The sequence below is a fragment of the Anopheles marshallii genome, chromosome 3 (assembly GCF_943734725.1).
Source record: "Anopheles marshallii chromosome 3, idAnoMarsDA_429_01, whole genome shotgun sequence".
Lineage (NCBI taxonomy): Eukaryota > Metazoa > Arthropoda > Insecta > Diptera > Culicidae > Anopheles > Anopheles marshallii.
The window spans coordinates 53,968,067-53,987,596 of NC_071327.1; the positions used below are offsets into that span (position 1 = coordinate 53,968,067).

The 19,530-nt window shown below is 44.3% G+C and overlaps 5 protein-coding genes across 5 annotated transcripts; 3 read left to right on the top strand and 2 right to left on the bottom strand.

Moving 5' to 3' along the window:
• Positions 1 to 763: 763 nt before the first annotated feature.
• Positions 764 to 5,939, bottom strand: LOC128713808 (SKI family transcriptional corepressor 2). The gene is made up of 7 exons (XM_053808676.1): positions 5,865 to 5,939; positions 2,528 to 2,702; positions 1,890 to 2,077; positions 1,643 to 1,816; positions 1,262 to 1,474; positions 929 to 1,042; positions 764 to 859 (listed from the first exon to the last, which is right to left on the bottom strand). Exons 1-7 carry the CDS (start codon positions 5,937 to 5,939, stop codon positions 764 to 766), a joined length of 1,035 nt encoding a protein of 344 aa, XP_053664651.1.
• A 2,561-nt stretch (positions 5,940 to 8,500) lies between these two features.
• On the top strand, positions 8,501 to 9,014 carry LOC128712128 (protein yippee-like). The gene is made up of 3 exons (XM_053807024.1): positions 8,501 to 8,618; positions 8,707 to 8,866; positions 8,939 to 9,014. Exons 1-3 carry the CDS (start codon positions 8,501 to 8,503, stop codon positions 9,012 to 9,014), a joined length of 354 nt encoding a protein of 117 aa, XP_053662999.1.
• Positions 9,015 to 9,546: 532 nt separating this feature from the next.
• Positions 9,547 to 9,882, bottom strand: LOC128714039 (small integral membrane protein 12-A). The gene is made up of 2 exons (XM_053808916.1): positions 9,753 to 9,882; positions 9,547 to 9,683 (listed from the first exon to the last, which is right to left on the bottom strand). Exons 1-2 carry the CDS (start codon positions 9,880 to 9,882, stop codon positions 9,547 to 9,549), a joined length of 267 nt encoding a protein of 88 aa, XP_053664891.1.
• Positions 9,883 to 10,510: 628 nt separating this feature from the next.
• LOC128714991 (uncharacterized) lies at positions 10,511 to 12,220 on the top strand. Its single transcript, XM_053809872.1, has one exon. It carries the CDS (start codon positions 10,511 to 10,513, stop codon positions 12,218 to 12,220), a length of 1,710 nt encoding a protein of 569 aa, XP_053665847.1.
• A 5,327-nt stretch (positions 12,221 to 17,547) lies between these two features.
• On the top strand, positions 17,548 to 18,642 carry LOC128715313 (uncharacterized). Its single transcript, XM_053810195.1, has one exon. It carries the CDS (start codon positions 17,548 to 17,550, stop codon positions 18,640 to 18,642), a length of 1,095 nt encoding a protein of 364 aa, XP_053666170.1.
• Positions 18,643 to 19,530: the final 888 nt, after the last annotated feature.

Below are 19,530 nucleotides of genomic sequence, written 5' to 3' on the forward strand. Positions count from 1 at the left end.
ATCATACACAATTGCTTAGCATTTGAAGTCTCTGGATGCATCGAGGTTGGGAATCGCAGAACTTTTATTGTATTTACTGTTCCCATCTTGAAATACTGCTGATGTTACTTTGTTCAGGGCACTCTTGACGACGGAGAATATTTCGTCGGTTGTTAAATCAGGCAGGTTCTTGTGGTAACTTTGCTGCTCGGAACTCTTGGAATCTTCAGTATAATGGTAAAGTGCAGATGCATCTGCAGATTTAGAGGGAACAGACAGAACAACAAACAGATAGACAGATTTAGAGGGAACTGAGCAAAGAGGTCCTCAGATACGATAATTACTTTATCACCGATATTTTGCTTATTCCTTTCGTTTTTTAGCGACATGCGCTTTGAACTACTTGGGAGTTGGAGGCTGATGCCTGCCATTTTTCTGTTCTTTCCGGAGGACGCAGTCATGTCATCACTACATCACTACAAAAGAGCTAGATTGTCCTGCATCATTCTAATGACATGACCAATCTACCGAAGCAAGCCATGTGAAATCCTTTACCTAATTGTGCAATAAAGCATTTAAACATAAACATGTGTTTCCTAGTACATTTTACTACTATTAATTTCTTTTCACTTTTCTCATTTTTAATCATTCAAGAACAAGACTTAGAGCCCCGTTGAGTTTTTTTTTAGATATTCACCACCTATATTTAATGTTAAAAACGTTTCACTTGACACAAGTTGTCCACGTTTGTCGATTCACTGCCGCTTTTCGCTCGGTGTTCATTTTAATGCACTTCAACGTGCTTCTCGACGTGCAGACTACCGCTTCCGGCCTTATTGTTCAGCAGCTGATTGACCGCCGTCAGTGTGGAGATGGGAATCTATGGAAAGCAATTGCAAAACGCTGATCAGATCCATCTCCCGAGCACAGGCAAGTGGGCGAAACTTACGTTGAAGATATCGTTCCAGAAGTTTGCATTGTGAGTCGAGCTGGCAACTACGTGGCTGGTCGAGGATGATCCGCCACCGCTGTGCCCGTTGGACGAATCGAAACGGGTGTGCACCTGTGATGTCACGGTAGGAAAAAGGCTAGTGTCAATGGGATACTTCTTCTCAGCGGGTAAATAAGCCACGCGAAGTAAATGATCATATTCACAATGAAATGAAGCAGTTATGTTTGTGTTACAGTGTGTGTGTGTGGGCGTGTGTACAAGCTAAGATGAGTTGCACGCATGGGCCAATGAAGATCGCGGTGCTAAAGGGCCAAAATCCAATAGTGGTACCTCTTTTTGATAGGTAGGTGTGTATACAGGTTGATAGGACACCTGCTTCACTAGCGTCTTTTGTACGATCGGTGCTGGTGGTGGCGGTGGTGGCGGCGGCGGTGCAGGATGAGCATAATGCGCACCCAAGTTGGTGAATGTTTGGAAGTCGAAGAATCGATTAATGTCCAGCTGAGGCTGGGGCCCAGTGTGATGTGTTTCAATTACGGCGACCTAGAGGCAAATTTTGAAAAGGGATTTTTTTTGTTTGTTTGTTTGATTTTGGGTGTGTGATACTCATCGGATGTCCCGTGTGAACGTGTGTGTTTAATTGGGTGACGAAAATGTTGGAGCTCAGTTTTAACCGAGCATTCACATTAACCCGAGGTTTCACGCACTTACCTTGTGAGGATGGCTTATGACTTTTTTCTTGTACACCGTCTTGTGGAAGGTGTGTGTCGGTGCCGGTTGGGGTGCTGGTGCTCTCAGGTCGGTGTGCAGTTCCTTCACCTGGTGGTTATCGATACGCTCAAAGTTTCCTTCGTGGTGTACACCGGTTTCCTTCGCAATGACGACCTTAACGGAACGGAAGTAAAGCATCCGGATCAGTGTCTAGCTTCGTCTAAAGCTACATACCGTTTGTGGTTACCTCCGATGGTGGTGCTCCATGGTTAGTTTGGCCCAGCCGGACGACCTTCTTGCTCACTCCTCCGGCGTGTGATTCGGCCCCAACACCGCCAGCTCCACCCGCTCCATCAAGTCCTCCGCCGATGGCAGCGCTAGCTCCAACACCATGTCCAGCCGTTGCTCCAGCGTACGCTCCACCCGCGGTGCGTTCTGCGAATGTTTTCTTCCGGTAAGCATTGACCTTCGAAGGGTTAGGTTAGTTTTCCCCTGGTATCGGCAGGTTACTTGGTGCGATAGAACACATAGTGCTTTGTAAGCGCTGTTGTTAGCTGTTAAAGTGAACTAATAGCGTGGCGTACGTTTCTCTGCCTCCAACAACACATAGCCACAAGGTCAAACACCTAAGAAGATTAGTTTGTTTGTTTAACACGTGCAAGTTAAGTTAAACACAGTGAGCATGCGGTTAGTGATCGAACATTTAAACATCAAGCCATCGTTTAGTTTATTAAACGCACATACATTAATTTTCGGATGCATCGCACCGAATGGGTGCATTGTGTGACCGTGTCGTCATGCATCGGCACAGCGCGCAAGCAAAGGTTTAGTAATATCCTGGCGACCGTGCAAATGCACCCAAGAAACCACCCAGTATGCCATTACCATTGCCGCCGACCAGACCGCCAATGCCGGCACCGGCCTGCTGCCCGTGGGGCGTTCCGGCCGAAGCGGACAGACCACCGTGGGCACTGTTCCCGGTAAGCAGACCGCCCAAACCGGCCTCCGCGTGGTAGCCACCGAAGTTTACGCCGAATTTCCCATCACGGAAGGTGAGAAACTGTAAGGAAGAGGGAATGGGAAAACGATCAGTCTAGTAAGAAGCGAACGATCGACGTGTTTCCAGTTGTTGCTCAATTCTATATCCACATTTTCTGTGAGATATTACACAATCATCATTAATAAGCACGACGGTGGACGGGGAGATCCTATCGTGCCACAATTAATCTCTCTCCCTTTCCGCGAGCCATTCTGTCACGCGTCACCCGGTAGCGGTGTGCGCCGATCAGGCGTCAAGCGTTCTTCGCCAGACGTTAGAATGCCGATCTCGATTCCGATAATTTATGGCGGTGACGTGTGAACAGGGTGCAACTTGAGCGTACGGTTGACTCGCAATTTTTTCGAGGTGAATCTTCGAGCGCCATGACGCCATCATGCCTGGGGAAACTTGTTTTGTGACATAGGGAACACCCAAACGAGTGGATCGAGATACTTCCATAAATGGCGAATTATAAGACTCACAAATTCAATAAAAAAAAACCACAACATGATCATGCAAGAATACAAAATGGACGATGCAGGAGAAGCTGATGGTTGAATCGGGTCGGAAACTTGCTCGTACAAAAATCCTTACATGGAGATCTACACTATTGTAAAAGTGTAACAAGTTTCTTCCACATTTACATCTTGCAAGAAAAAGTAGGAATTCTCGCTAGAATAAGATCGACGGCATTTAGCACGTTCTTAGCCATCGTTGGAATCATAGTCAGAACAAACCTGTTCCAACGAGCTGACGGAACTTTATCTTACGACCCTCCCCGTCAGACTTCTCATACGGCTTACACACATGTAGAAGCTCATACCATTCTCATCCTATGCTGGGTGGACTCTGGCTCACAACCACGGCAAATGGCACTTTTGCACCGGCTCGAATGTTTAATATTCTCTGATAAATTCCGTCAAGCGTCACGATTTCCAGCCGAGCTTGTGAAAAAAAAAAATGGACGGCTCGCTACAGTTTTGCCTCGTACTCACTCGCGCAAAAACAACATGACGAGAAATTGTGAGTTGATTGCATGGCCTATGTGTGTGCTGGAACTAATCAATAAGGTGAGTTGTAATGGGTGGTTGGACAATAACATAAAAAAATAAACAAGGACTTAACCTTTAATAACCTTCTAGAATGGTTTTGTTGTTGTTTTGGGCACTTCAAACTGTTCATTTTGAGCCGCAAAAATAAACAGGAAGCCACAGAAGAGCAATGTAAAAGATCTAAACAAAAGCTAATGAAGGATTGATCGTTCATCTAGAACACTCCTTTAGTGTCATGAAACAAAGCTTACAGCTACAACTTCAGATCGGAATGGTTTAATTACTTTGATCGGAGTATTGCGGCGAGTTGATTCACCGGTAAGATTCCACTGCAAGCGATACGCTTGTGTCCAATGCATCCCTCACGCTAACGAAACCGATCCACCGTCGTTCAAGCGGTACATTCGGTGGTCAATGTCAAGTGTAGCACCACGCTTCATGCCTGCACCGTGATCTATTTCCTGCCCGGCAACTTTTACTTTTATTTTTGGCCACCACTACCGACTGCAACCGCTCGCTGATAGTGTCCGCACCGTGCGATCCCACAGTGTGATGCACAGTGCGATGCGGGGTTCGTCGCTTTATGTCGCGCGCAGGTCTTTCGTTGCGAGCAAAAACCCCGGTGAACCGTGCTTGCTTGTGGGTTAAATTAAATTTTCACACTATCGCAGACGCTTCCTCGCATACATTATTCATCGATCCGTACGGTATGATCCACCATGAACCAGCCCACAGCCAATGGGCCTTAAAACAGGTGTGTGTGTGTGTGTGTGTGTGTGTGTTTGTTGGAGTTGCTTTTTAGCACACAAATTTAAATATCGCCCATTGCTTTCCTTCTCTCCACACCGGCTGGTACGGCAGAACGCTTTTTAGCAAACTGGTTTAGGGTGAGCTTAACTGTGTTTGGGGGCAGGCAGGAATTGATTACCATCCAGTTTCTTTTCTGTGCGTTACGCTTTGTTTCGAAAGTGGGATTCTGTAGAGAGTACACTGAAGCGAGAAGCACCTGCGATAGTGAAAAACCTTAGCTGCGGACAGAAGCATTGACACACCGGTTTTAGAAAACAGCCATTATTCCACCTTGGTGAGCTGTTTAACCTTCCACGTGGATGGTTACACGGGAAATAGCGAAAAAACTCAAATGAGATTCTTCATTATTCCGACACTTGTTGCGGTGGAATTTTCTTTTGCCTTTTTTTTTTGTTCCTATTTTGCACCAGTGTTTTCTATCACCTTCCGCAAAAGGGGCAGCGAACTGTGAAGCAACACATTGGATGCGTCCTTTGCTGCTGTTGATTTCCTTCTTGCTTTAAGCAAAAAACACGCTGTGGAAACTACAGCTAATTATAGAAGCGTGAGGTTTGAAGATTAAAAATAATAAATTAAATGTGAGCGATTCAAAGACAGTTGGCCCAGTGACTAAGCATTTCATTAGATCTTGGGTATTGGTTCTAGCAAAAAAAAAAACAGTCAATTAATCTTCAAAGCCGTCAGTTCTTCATTAACTTTTAGATATTTCTTTACTTATATATTTTTTCATTTGTGCGATAATCTGTAAATCTAATGTACCTTTCCCCCCCCTAATGAAGGGTGAATTATGATCATCACGATCACGCCCTAGAGTACATCTCCTGCATGCCAGTATAATTATTGTGTCGTCACAAAAGTTATGAATCACTACCGTAGGACGCAGTTAAACCCTACATTTCTACCACTTTGAGCTGCGTATTGCGGGCTGTTTGCGAAGCATTCCATCACTTCACACAATGATTTCAATTCAAGCCAACAGCTTCGATGTGGGACAACCCTCCGATTCCGATCCCTTGCCATCCCAAGCTCCGATAGCCACTGTGGACAAACCCATCCCGTGGAAAACCACTGCTCGCACTGCCGTCTATCGCTTTTGTATGGTAATGAAATGGACCGATCTTGTGCGATCGTGGGTAGCTTTCGTCTGCAAATAAGTTTCACATCGTCATGCATCTCACGTTAACACGGCATGATCGCAAGCAGGTTTTTTTTTTGAATAAAATTCCAACTCCAAGTCCAAACGTACTACGGTACAGAACACTCACACATAATGTATACCAGATCGAGCAGAACGCGATCACGGTACGTAACGCTAACTTACTTGCGGAACTGGACTTGTCAGGGTGCACTGTACGATCACGAGGATCAATAAACCGATGGAAATGGCGGATCTCATCCTGCGGCAAAGATGCGCTCTTCCTGCTGTTACCACCAACGGTTGCACACTTGTTCACTAGCTGCGTTTAGTAGCGGCGACTGAGGCGGCCGGATGTTCTACCACTTTTGCGATGTGTTGCGCGCTCGAATGATCGACTCGCACTGCTACGTGATGCTCGCTGCCTTACGCTCTTAAGGGCCGTTCGTTGCGGTGACGGTTGCTTCGTTGATCGATAGCGAAACGGCGGCTTATTCGCAGCGAGGATAATGACGTAGAACCCACTTCACCGGTTGCGAGGTGGCAGAAGCAACAGCAAAGCTCCGGACAAACCGTTTGAGCCCCGTTCCCTGCACAGAAGCACAATCCTTTGTTGAACCAGCTTCACAAGTCCAGCTGGCAGGTTTTAGGAAACGGATTGAACGTTCGGCAAAGACAAAAACTGGTTCAATCAAAGAGGCCATCCTCCGGGATCGGGAGGGTAGGAACGAGACGGAACCCCCGCGCCAGTGCTGCATACATGCGTACAAATATTGAACCGAATGATTGTCTATATTTCGGAACGTAGCAAAACGGAGCTCTTAAACTCTTTACGTTTTACCCAAGCGACTGACGTCACGTTGGACTCGCTTAATTGAGTCAGGTAATTGATCTTTCACGCTGTTTGCTTGGAAAAGCTATTTCTGATGTATGGAACGATCCTTCCGCCGAGCAGTGGCTAGGTTGATGATGTATTTATGTTTAGCTCTTTAAGAACGTTTTTTATTGTGTCGTGTATCTCTCGAGTGTTCGATTAATGTGGATGTCGAGGGGGGGAGGGGGGGGGGGGGGTGAAGCATTAGGTAAGGTCAAAGTACAAGTAGGCCAAAATTAAGCCTACTTCGTTGTCAACAAAGTTAGTAGGAGATATATGAAGAGCGACCTTAGTTTATTTTTTTCTACTAAGAAAGGAAGATGGAGAACGTAACAAAAACGTGGAGATTGTTTGCACTACAGGTTGGCGAAGTTCGGTTATCGTATCAAGAATTATGGATAAACTACCATTAAAGGTAAGTGTCTGCGAGTTAAGGAGAGATTTTAAGTAAAGTAAAAAGTATGTTGGTAGTGGACGTGATATATTAAAAACTGAAATTTATTTTATTTATTTATTTATTTACTCCATAATGACGGCATTTGCCGTATTATCAACATAGTGTTGAGTTTTTACAAATATTTCAAATTTTACAAGGCGTTTCCTCCTTGCGAATTGCCTTATCCCGGGCATACTCGGAAAAATCGAAATTTAGTTTGACATATTAAATGAATTAAAAGCTATTCTGTACAAAATAATATATTTTAGGTCATGGGACAGTCTACAAGTCCTGTCATGAAGGACTGTTATTATACAGTCGTATATCCTTCTCTCGTAGCTGTTCCGGTTATTTTCTATATTTATTGTATTTTAAATGTTCCATCATTTCCTTCAATCGGTCTCATAATCCATCCTCCGCAATTGCTACCTTAACTCCGTATAGTTATGTCATGTCCATGAAATCCGCAAAGCCACTGTCGCCTTTTAAGTTCTGGATCTTATTCCTTGGGTTAGAAAAGACATCCAAGCTCAGGCTCCTTTAGAATATAGCTTGTATTGTGTGGAATATTTTTGCTATGTTGTCCTATCGAACTACAAAACGAAGTCTACGACTACAAAGCAATCCGCTGTCAAATCCGGAGTTCACCCCGAAATCAACAACCCTAGTCAACTCCGGACTAAACACCGACTGTAGTATTAAGTCGAACGGAGTCAGATCCGGCGTATACTTCGAAGTCTTCTAGGACTCTCGGCAAGCCCGATAAGCGAAAAGGGATGTGCTCGAACAGCCCAAAAAGGACTGTTATCGGGTAGCTCGATAAGGAATGTTATCGGACAGCCTGATAAGGACTGTTATCGTGAAAGGATGTAATTGGTGCCGATAAAGATCCTGATAAAGGTCGATAAGGACTGTTATCGGGCTGTCCGATAAGGACTGTTATCGTGAAAGGATGTTATCGGTGCCGATAAAGATCCCGATAAAGGTCGATAAGGACTGTTGTCGGGCTGTCCGATAAGGACTGTTATCGTGAAAGGATGTTATCGGTGCCGATAAAGATTCTGATAAAGGCCGGAAAGGACTGTTATCGGGCAGCCCAAATCGGTGGAACCAATATTATTTTCAATTCGGTGGAACCAACATTATTTTAAATTTTGGCAAGCTAATCTGTTAACACTGAACTGACCGACCATCCGGAAGGTTCTGTTTTGTTGCTCAGAAAAATCGCTTTGTTGCAATTAATATTTTTAATTCTTAGCTCAACTTGCTAGAATTCAAAAGCGTAGAGAAACGATTACAAGAAGTTTAGTTCTGCATTTCCTCAGTCACGATTTGTCATGGCCTGTTTCGCTTGTATGCAAGTGTAATTGTGAGTTTTATTTTAAATTGACAGCTTTGACAGGTAAAGCGGCCATTCCTCAACTGCACTCAAAAGATTTAGCTTGAGCAGCGATAAACAGTATACTCCGTTCATAGTTACATTTGACTAGCGATTTATGTTTCCGCACAATCATGGGTAGAATTTTTCTGGAACACATCAACGGCCAAAAGCTGTACAACTGTGCCGCTTGCAATACCAATCTGACCAACTGGGAGCAACTCATCAGCACCAGATACATTGGAACAACCGGTACTGTGAAGTCGAATTATACGAATTCTACGAATCATTAAGTACTATGATTGGTTTTCTAATACATCTTGCGACTGTCTGTTTTCAGGTCCAGCGTATTTGTTCAGACGAGTGGTCAACCTTACGCAATCCGAGGTACAATACCGGTATATGAACACCGGACACCATCTGGTGCGCGATGTCATGTGCAAGAAGTGCAAAGTCAAGCTGGGTTGGATGTACGAGTTTGCGATGCAAAAGCCACAAGAGTATGTAGATCCTCGCCGTCGGTCGACGTACAACCACTATTGCCTTATTTCCCTTTTTTACAAAATCTATAGGTTCAAGGAAGGAGCTGTTCTTCTTGAGCGAAGTAAGATCGTCGAATCGAAGGGTTTCAAGGACATAGAAGAGTGAGCGGCAGTGAAGTATTTGATGCTATGTATATCCTGTGTACTTCCAACTTAATAAAAACTAAAAATCTCCTTATTAGCGGTAGACCTGATGCTGAATAACGAGCTTATTTTCATACTAGCCCAAATTTAGGTAACTGTGCGATGTACAAAACGCAATTATTATTCCTCTTGTTGTTATTAAAGCTCTTCATGTACGGAAAATTTTACATTCTTCCTTTAGTGTATCATCGACCAATTACGTTCTTGTCACGAAAGGGTGGTGCATTACAACAAAGGTATAACAGTATGTACAAATTATTCGTTTTATCCAACGCTTTAAAAATTCTACACCTTTTGCACACAAGCAGGAAATGCAAGAAAAGTATACATTTACAAGGGAAGGACTTCTTTTAGGGATAGTTGATTAGAAAAAACTAAAAAAAAAACGCTGGTTCCAATTAAGTATTACCGTCTTTAAAACAACATTGTAGCGTTTATTGCTTGTTTATCACTAGGAAATGCTACTAACAATATAAACTAAACCATATACATGATTATTTTCCATTCTCAAGCGAAGGTGAAAGGTTCCTTCCAAGTACATTCTCCCTATAAACAAGCTTTTCTACGTCGGTTGCCGCTTTTAGTTTCTCATCCTCGGTGATACGCTCTGCACGTTTCTCTTGAATGGAAGCTGAAAAGTGAAACCGTTGCTGATATGAAGCTATCTGTAGTTCGGAAACATTGAAGAATCATCTCTTACGACTGTATGGGGTGTACTTGTCTGAAAGGAGGCCCTCGATGTTATATCCTATCACACCGACTATAGCTGCCACGGGGAGTGTGATGTAGGCGGCATTGGAACGCAGGAACTGCATAATTAGAGGCCACATCTTGAAATTCTAATTATATTCTTCCAGTTTGATGTTAGGCGAATATTTTCAACCTGAAACGGGACAAATGATGTAAGTGATGCCAGTGAAATAACTTTTTAACACACTTGCCAGTAGTGCGACAGTGCAATGGTTCTGATTTGTTTTGGTTTTAATGAGGGTTTCTGCGTGACGTTCCTTTGTTGACAATCAGCTGGCATTCGAGTAATTGGTTTACAGTCACCAGTTGAGTAACTTATGTACGATAAGGTATGTCTTTTCTAAGCCATGGTAACATACAAATCGGACCAAATTCAAATAAATGCAATAGCCCTAACACACTTGCTCTACTTGTTGAACGGCCGCCGGAGAATTGCACTCTTCAAGCAGCCCTTCCAAACGGGCACGTAAACAGATTTGATTGAAAGGAAAAAATTGCGATTGAAAACAACAAAAACTTTTGTTCTCCTTTTTGCGTCTCTTTGTTTCGTATTATTCAATCGTGCGATTTCGGTTACAATTCCGTTTCAGATTTTCTGCATTTCCGCCACAACATTGCTTGCAACAGTCGCTCGGGTAGGTGTGTAAGTTTTCGCCGTGATAATGAAATAGACCAATGTTTTCGTACACTTGCAGCCGTTTCGGTGCGATGGATGTGTCGCCGTCCGTCGAATCGAGCCTCACCACGGGCACCACCACCATCCAATCGCTTCCGACCGAGGTGCTGACCGCAATCTTTCACAACCTTCGCGTTCCCGATCTGGCTTCGGTGCGTCAAACCTGCAGACACTGGTATGAAATAGTGATCAACAACCGTACGCTTATGAATCGGTTTGTCCTGTCCCTGCGGAACTTCCGGATAGAGGAAGGCGTCGAACCGTGTCTGGTGCTGGAGAATACACGCAGCACGTTCGAGAAAGTATGCTTAAAATCCTGCGTCATCAGTCCCGCCCCGATGCTGTGGCGCTCCATCGGTAGTCACACCGTCGAGCTGACGCTGAACGAGTGCACAATCAGTGGCGAAACGTTGGTAGGGGTGCTACAGTCTACGCGGGATAACTTACGGACGCTAACGATTAAATCTATTAAGTTTGACGGTCCGCAAATCTATAACGCACCGATCGATTTCCGCCTGGAACGGTTACATTCGCTCACGATACGATCCTCCTTCCTGTACGATGGGTTCTTGAACCTGTTGAAGCGCATCTGTCCCAATCTAAAGGCGATCAAGCTAACGTTTTCCTCGTACGAACGATGGGGTGAACAGTTGGTGAGCTTTGTGGCAATGTTAAGTGCCACCCTCGAAGCAATTACACTTAGCTACACAAAAGCGACCGGTGCGTTGCTGCAGCAAATCGGCCGTATAAAAAATCTACGATTACGAAAGGTTTCAGTGAAATCGTGCTTTGCGCTCAAGGAATACGATATACTGCAGCTGGCACGCTTGCAACCAACGATAGTGCACCTGAATCTGGACAATATATTCTCGGCCAGCGAACACTTTCTGCATGCCCTCAGTGCCTTTCTACCGCAGATGAAGCGCATCAAGCTTCGGGTGGCCCGCATCAACAACCTGCATCGGTCGTTTTTAGTCAAGATGCCGCAGCTAAACTACCTAAAGATTACGGATGCCACGCAGATGAAGGGCAACATTGATCTGAGTGCGTACGAAAATCCCGCGCTCGAGAAGCTGTTCGTATCGGCGGCAATGTTTTCGCGCAACACACTCCCACGGTTCTTCGAGCGCTGCCCTCACATACGCAGCCTGACGCTGTACCAGTGTACGTACGAAAACATTCACGATCTGCAGATTGCTTTTTCGCATCTGAAAGGGCTGGAGTATTTGAATCTGCAGCGCACAATCGACCTCGGTGATAGCTTCTTCAACCGGGACGTGTTCGATACGATCGTGATGCCGTTCGAGCGGATACGGTTCTACCCGATCGCGAACCTGCACAAGCTGTGTTATCTCAATCTCAGCCACTGTCGGGATCTGTCCGATCAGGCTCTGATGGCGTTGCGGTTTCCGCTGCTGAAGAAGATCGATCTGCGGGGTTTGTACGTAACCGAGGCGGGCATTGCGACGCTCGTGCGCGACTGTCCGCAGCTCGAGTACGTGCTGGTGGACGCCTGCAAGCGTATCTGTGATACCGCCGTGCTGTACCTGTGCCGGGATCTGCGCAATCTGCGGTTGCTGAATCTGGAAAGCTGTAAAGCGATCACCGACCTATCGGTGGAACATATCGTGCGGCACTGTCGCAGCTTGGTGTGGTTCAATGCGCTCAACTGTCCGCAGCTGAGCGAGGACGCGAAAGCACGGTTAAGAAACGTACGCACAATACGATCACTGCACGTGTGAAGGCACGTGTTGCTTGGATAATGCTCATACCGAACTGCCCTTTCCCCTCCTCATTCTGGGCACAGCCCTGGGATGTGCAAGAACAATAATCTACTGCTTTTTTCGGAACCGGGAAATTCATCTTGTCCTTAAGTGTAGTGTGACTGTTTGAAAACAAAACCAAGTGTACGGTTGGTTTTATACATAATTTTGTTTGTTTTGTTATGCTTTCGATTAGCGAACTAGAGACTGCGAGTTCGAAAGAGGATACACCATAGTTCGTGACTAGAAGAATTGAATTTTATGACATTATATTTCATGACTAGTATAAAAGATTTTTGTTTAATTGATAGATGTGCTTTAGGGAGGTGTTACATTTTCTCCACGTAAAAACAACAATAAGCAATAAAGTAAACACGTTGGTTTTCGACTAATTTATACAAACTCTAATCTCGCTGGCGTACCGTTTCCAAACCATTGGCGTAAGTGATGAACTCCCCGGTTAGTTTCCTAAGGGCTCGAAATTCGATTTGCGAAAACTATTGATTCGAAACAGTCAGTACTTGCGGGAGAGAGCTGGTCTAGAGCAGATTCTACTCGCGACCTTCAATGTAATAATTCCCGTGCCATGCCACCACGGAACCACTCTTCAGGTTATCCACAAATTTCGTCTATTTCATAAGTTAATCGTGAAGATCGCTTTACTGTGGCGGGAGTCATTTAAAGATTAGCTGATGCATTCACGAGCACATGGTCAATAAGCGGTAGAACAATATTACGCCTGACGTAACGATTATATTGCACCCCAACAATCTCCAACATAAATGCAACAAAACTGCAGCACCAACCACTGGCAAGCAGTATAAAAAGTGGCAATAGGTCGTCCAACGTAAGCCAACGATGCAACTCGCAGGCATGTTGGCAAATGCGCCCGGGCGAACACATTTGACACGAAAATCGACTGTCGAAATCGACAGTACAGCAGAAACTTCGGTGATCTTCGCGAGATAAGCTTCGATCAGCAGGAAGGCTACTAGCTCCACGCCAACAGTGGACACGCTACCGAGTGAACTGGAGCATTTGCAACTTACAAGCGCTATTCGAAATCTTTCGCATCGCTGTTTGAAGAGGTCCAATAGTTTGAACAATTGTTTAACCAAAAAATAGCATAACATCCTCGTCCACACCTCGATCGAGAATGGTTGCAGCGTAATGTTGGTAAGATTTGGTTGATCCGATTTCGGTACCACCAACACTAACGATTCCCATTCGTATGCTCTGGCCACACCGACACCGGTGTTCGTAGTTGCGATGTGAGCCCGTGGCATGTGTATGTCGATCGCACCATTTGCTAGCTGCTTCCGGATCGTGTCCATACGATGCAGTGCATTGTTCCGGTTAATGGCCAGATTGATGAGGTTTATTTCACACTGGAAGCGAAATTGCGCTAGTGTAAAGATGTAAGTTTAGGGGGTTATTCCGTAGTTCGGAGACCTTATTTTATTACTCCCTCCTTCTTTGTTGGGACTAGGTCGCTCTTCGGTCCTCCTTGGGGTTGTAGTAATATGTTCGTCGGTTGACGGGGAAACGATAACTAACTTTTTGTTCGGACATGCCACCGCTTTTATATTGTGCTGGCCATTTCGTGTTTGATCCTGTCTGTTTTTAGTTTGCTCGAGTATTCCTTCGTTCCTCTCCTACAAACAAGGATCTTATTGTTCTAGCCTTACCGGTTGTCTAGTTTGGGTTTTACCTCGGAACAAAGGACTGATTGTATTCGTCGTGTCCAGGCAAAACTTCCCAACTAGCAAATTGTTTAGTACCCTCTTTTTTGCCTAGGTGGCGCTATTTAGTGTCTTGGCTATTTGCGATGCTCTGGTCGCCACATAAGTATCCACCCCTTCCCAGACGGATGCTAGTAGGTACGCGTAGGGATAGTTGTCCGAGAGTAATGCGTTCAGTTTGTGACCTGATAGCGTACGAAGAAATGGTGGAAATGCTGCAGAAATCAAATCGAACGTTTGGGTGTGATTGGAAAGGACATCGTAGGTGAAAAGCGACAGTAGATCATTCTTGCTGGCCAAGGTTATAACACAATAGCTCAGTAATTTTCGATAGAATAATTTGTGTACGTTGAAGTGGGTGAAGAATTTCGCCACTGAAATTGTGTTTAAATCCACTATTACCACCAGCAGAAGCTTCCCAACGTCTGCAGCATGTGATAGGATGTTCTGAAGGACGGTTAGTGTGAGAAGCTATAAGGAGAATGTGAAAATTCCAAATAGGTCATAACATTGAAATGAGATTTGCATTTGAAATGATGAAAGAAATAGATGCCATGCTAATGACACGCGCAGCCCACTGGAGATTAGCGAGTGGTGTGGGGTGGTGATTGTTACAGCTTATCTATTGGTCTTCCACTCATAAGGGAACAAAAAAAACTGTTGAATATATTTTTATCTCAAATGTAGCCTCAAATTTCTCATCTGTTTTAGACAAGGTGCACACCCAGTGGCGGTTTTAGCTCCTTGTAGGCCCTGTGCAGAGTTGGAGGCAATTGTAGGCACTGATGTCGGTGTATCTGAGCGAAAGCCAGGTTCCAAGCATTGACATCTAAAAGGTAGTCTCAGATTCTCAATTAACCGTATCTAGTGCGAGCTAATAGAGGAAATGGGAAAAAAATATTTATATTTTGGACTGTTAAGGACATCGATGACACGAATGAAGAAATCTTCATTAAAAATCGCAATTAGACTACTGGTAGTGTTCCGTAATCTTTTTCAGAAACTACCATATGGCTGCTGAAGTAGTTGATTATTAGCTATGGTGAAAGGTTCTTAAGATTGTTATTTAGTGTTGAGTAAATCTGAGTCAGAATTATTTTATAATATATTTTATATATAATTTATTAAAAATTTTATAAGTCCTCAAAGATTCATGAAACATCCATGATTTGTTATTTCCAACTAGATCGTCATTTACTATACTTTTGAGAGTCGTTTCTTGATATGAATGACTCTGCTCAACACTAATATTATTCTTACAAGCAAAGGTGTATTGAGCTATTCGCCATTTACCATTTGCCACTATGAATGGACTCCTATCATGCACCTTTAGGACGCGGAATGATGATGATAACTTCCCTACTAGACTTGCCGTTACATCAGTCCGTCTCATAAAGTCAACCATCGCGCCATTAAAATTACCTCAGAAATTCACATGATGATAAGTGCATTTTCTATTGTCCATCCAACGGGGTACGGATGCTGCAAACTGATCCATGGTACATACTCAACCTGTCCGGTAAATGCCTCGTCTGAAAGTCCTATGGTGTAAATCCGGTGCACGCCGTGGTATTGTGATTTAAACGCTTCTTTAGCAAGTTTTGCAGCAGTTTTATATGAAGCTTGACTTTCACAAACACTTTGATGTAGTCCTGAAAGCAAAAGCGGAAACAGAACCGTAGTATTCATGGTGAGTTGCTTTCTAGAAGGGCAAATTAATACTGTGGAGTGATAGCAATGTTACTGTTCATTGCAATCATTACAACCAAGAACAATTAGAAAACGTACGTAAGGAAAATAATAGTTACAGGATAACAGTGTTTACGAACCATTTGGTGCAGTAATCAAGCAAAACTTCCACACGTGCAACATGTTTATTTCATTAACGTTATGCATTTTTTGCACTTCTTTTACATTTTACTGCCACGTCCTGTGCAATGTTCTTAAATGTAATCATCTTTACGATTCTTTCACTTCGAGCTGGTGCGATATGGAAACCGGGTTTTTGAAGTCACTGGTTGAAAAGTTGTGCCGGAATTGCGCACAATGTAAAATAAAGAATGAAGCAGAAAAGGTGCCAAAGTACCTTCCGGATGCGATGGCATCGATGGTAAGTGGCCAATTCGGCACGAACTTTGGTCATATAGATAAAACTTTGTCTACAACCGGCATCCCGCCCCAAAACCGATCGATGTGTGGCGCAAGGTGAGAAGTTGTGATAATGTTCCCGTGCGAGCGAACCAGTACGAGTTGTCGCCCGAAGGCAGTGGAACATCGTGCGGCGTTGTGACATCTTGATGGACACGTGTACTTGGCGGGGTGGTGGTGAAAATGATCGAAAAAGTTGTGAAGTGAAGTGTTTCTTTTAAAGATGAGAAATCACTAAAAAGTTATTTACATTCGAACGTGGAACGTTTGTTTTTCTGTATCCATATCGTGCTATTGAACCCCTTTTTAGTGAGGATACATGAGAGCATTTTAAATTATAAAATTAGTTCCAGAATAAACTATCAATATTTGAAGAGACGATTATAGAAACACAGCTTAATCTGATTTAGTTTTAAACTCGTTTATCAAACACCTGCATAAGAACCGGCTACTTAGTAACCAACCGTCAAGTTTAAGTCCCTTTAAACCACCATCCAATTTGTTGATTTGTGTCTACAGAATAAAAAATTGTATATTGACATTTTCCACGTTTTCCACCACGTCTGCCGTTCAATTTCCACAGGGGCCAGTGTCTCGCCAAAACTCATAACTAAACTTTTTTTTTTTCTTTGTTCTTTTTCAGTTTCGGTTTCAACCCAATTCCTTTTTTGTTGCCGTAGTTCATTTTGTTTTTGGGTTGTTGTCAGTATTCTTTCGAAAGTGCTTCCGGTGGCATTTTTTTATGCAAATATTTATCATTTCTTTTTTTTTCGTTTGCTCCGCACCGTAGCTGTTTCCTTTTTCCCTTTCTTTTTGGTTTCCTCTGCTGTCTGCTGTGCCGTCAAAATAGCAAAACAAAACCGGTAGGAAAAAAAATCGGAACATCCCTTTGCCAAAAACATCCTTCCCGGGATGGAAACCTTATCTGTAGGTGGCGTGGTTTATTCGTTTTATATACGCTTCGTTTGAGCTGATAGTCGGGAAAATCACACGGGTTCTATTGTGTTTTCCATTTAGTGCGCAACATCGCCTACCCAGTGTGAGATAAATTGTTTTTTTTTTTTTTTTTTTTTTTTTTATTCAATAAGAACGGCCAGGCCGTATTGCTATGAGATAAATTGTTATTGCCAAATAATTTAATCTATGGTGGGATGTTATTAAATTAGTCTACATATTTTATTTACTACTAATTTTTGTATACTACAAAAATATTATTGAGAAGATAAATAGAGAATTCGAATTGCTGCTAATAAATTGTAAGCGTACTTGAAATGTTGCAGTATAAATAGTATTCTTCACCTAGTGGATGGAACGAATTGTCAACATAGTAGCCTACGAGACGTCACTTCAAATCCAATTCAAACACCTAAACATACTCCTCACAAACCATCACAAATTGAAGAAAAATAAATAAATATGAATTCAGCGCAGACAGCCTCCAGCCGAAAACTTCGCATATGTCCTTCGAGATACGAGTTCAATGATCCAGTGACTGAACGGGAGGAAAAGTGTCGGTTGTTGGAGGAGTTCGAGCGACAAATGAAAACTGTGGTAAAGCGTGACAAGCTCCAGCGAACGATGGACCGCACGTTGTCGTCCGAACTGAACGCAAGGACCAAGCGTTGCATAGATGCGGTCCCGGCTACGATGCAACCTCCTCCCGTCTTACGCGTCGTCGTCGAAACCGCCCACAACGTCGTCGAAACCGCCAGCCTACCGGGAGAGTTAAGTGTACGAGCGCCAGACCAACCAGCCACCCTGCAGGTGACGATAGACCCCCGGCCCAAACCACGAGCCCTGCCACCGAGGGTGGAAAATTGGATGGCAAACTTTCTCCGGAAGCCGACCCGTGAACGCGTCCGGTGGCGTTCGAAGCTGCACGAGCTGGTACCACGCTGCGCGGACCGGCCACCATCGGAGCGGGTCGAGCAGCTGATCGACGTTGGGGCGCAAGATTTTGTCGCCTGGCTCAACACGCTCGGTGCGGAACGGTCCTGCCTAACGACGGACGTCGTGAAGGGACTGTTCTCCATCGAGTCGGCGGACGAAATGTCCCGAGCACTCTGCATTGCCCCGAAGGAGATCCATGCGGTGCCGGGGCAGATAGCGGCAGAATGGAACGTACCACAGCTGGCGCTGGAAAATCGTATCGCCCAGCTCCGACACCAACACCGGATGTTGGCCGAGCGTGGCACGAAGCGGATCGCTTTTGGTCGAAGATTGCCGCCGGAGTTGCGAACCGGCTGGGTGCAGGATGGAGCGGACGGCTGGGACGTGGAACGGCCAGACGTTCCGGACGATTTGATGAGCTTGAAACGGTTGTTCCGTGACATCTGGCACCTGCGCTCGGTCAAGTATCTGGTGGATTATCTTGCCGAGCGACCTGCATTACCGCGTCCACGGTTTTTGGAGGAGAAGGGTCTATTCCAGCGGCAGGATGTCGTTGAGCCGGTTCCGTTCTACAGGAAAGTTCTATCGCAGAAAGCTCTCGGTGAAAGCGTTAGGAGATAGTTGAGCGTTACTTTGGCGAGCGTGGTTGGGATAAGTTAGAAGAAGAAATGTATTAAATTGAAAGTAAATACATTATAGGCAATCAACATGCAAGTTTTTCACAGCATTGCTTCAAGAAGGAAGAACTCCAGAATTCTCCCGTTCACAAAATTGTAGTTCCAATAAATAACCTTACTTTACCTCTGCCCTTATTTGTTGCTAGTGTCCCTTGAGGTTGCCCGGTGGCTAGTGGATCTGTCTTTCACTCGACAGAATCGGTATCGAATCTCATCGGAACCATTCCTCCGTACACAGGATTGTAAATATGCCTTTATGATTAAGTAAAGACATCGAAACGAACACGGAATCGAAAGATTCTGGAGAATCCCTGAGCTGCTCTACTATCAAGAGTCCTCATGTATCACAATGCAAAGAACAGCTTCAATTGCGTCCCATGAACATGAAAATGGTTTAATTCAATTTTCCTGAGCAATTGAAATGAGTTTGGGTTTTTACAGGTGATTTAAACTTCTCTCGGCATCGGAATGGTCGACGGATCGGTTCATTGAAATGAAACAAACTGATCAAGACAAATTGATAGCTATGGGACTGACTACCGCTAGTTTCACAGTGTAATGTTTTGAGAGGTGTATTCGAAGGGACCGATAATTCACTTATGTTAATAATGTTTCCCTTTTTATTTCTCTCCAGCAACAATTTAACCAAAGCCCTTTAGGAATTACCATTTAGCATTGCAGATTTAGCTGCACTTGAAATCCGTTCAAAACGCGCTGCATCGCTCCAGTAATTGTATACATTTGTTTGCCCGTTCAAATGTTGAACCGATTTGTCTCGCTCGTCCCATAAAGACACCCGTGCTCCTGTGCAGATGGAGGCGCCCCATCATAG

Excerpts from the sequence above, each read along its gene's own strand:
- LOC128712128 (XM_053807024.1), top strand. The coding sequence starts at position 8,501 with ATGGGTAGAATTTTTCTGGAACACATCAACGGCCAAAAGCTGTACAAC. Across the intron at positions 8,619-8,706 it reads CAGATACATTGGAACAACCG|GTCCAGCGTATTTGTTCAGA; the intron begins GTACTGTGAAGT and ends GTCTGTTTTCAG. Across the intron at positions 8,867-8,938 it reads GCGATGCAAAAGCCACAAGA|GTTCAAGGAAGGAGCTGTTC; the intron begins GTATGTAGATCC and ends CAAAATCTATAG.
- LOC128714991 (XM_053809872.1), top strand. The coding sequence starts at position 10,511 with ATGGATGTGTCGCCGTCCGTCGAATCGAGCCTCACCACGGGCACCACC.
- LOC128714039 (XM_053808916.1), bottom strand. The coding sequence starts at position 9,882 with ATGTGGCCTCTAATTATGCAGTTCCTGCGTTCCAATGCCGCCTACATC. Across the intron at positions 9,684-9,752 it reads CAAGTACACCCCATACAGTC|CTTCCATTCAAGAGAAACGT; the intron begins GTAAGAGATGAT and ends TTCACTTTTCAG.
- LOC128713808 (XM_053808676.1), bottom strand. The coding sequence starts at position 5,939 with ATGAGATCCGCCATTTCCATCGGTTTATTGATCCTCGTGATCGTACAG. Across the intron at positions 2,703-5,864 it reads TGACAAGTCCAGTTCCGCAA|TTTCTCACCTTCCGTGATGG; the intron begins GTAAGTTAGCGT and ends TCTTCCTTACAG. Across the intron at positions 1,475-1,642 it reads TCATAAGCCATCCTCACAAG|GTCGCCGTAATTGAAACACA; the intron begins GTAAGTGCGTGA and ends ATTTGCCTCTAG.
- LOC128715313 (XM_053810195.1), top strand. The coding sequence starts at position 17,548 with ATGAATTCAGCGCAGACAGCCTCCAGCCGAAAACTTCGCATATGTCCT.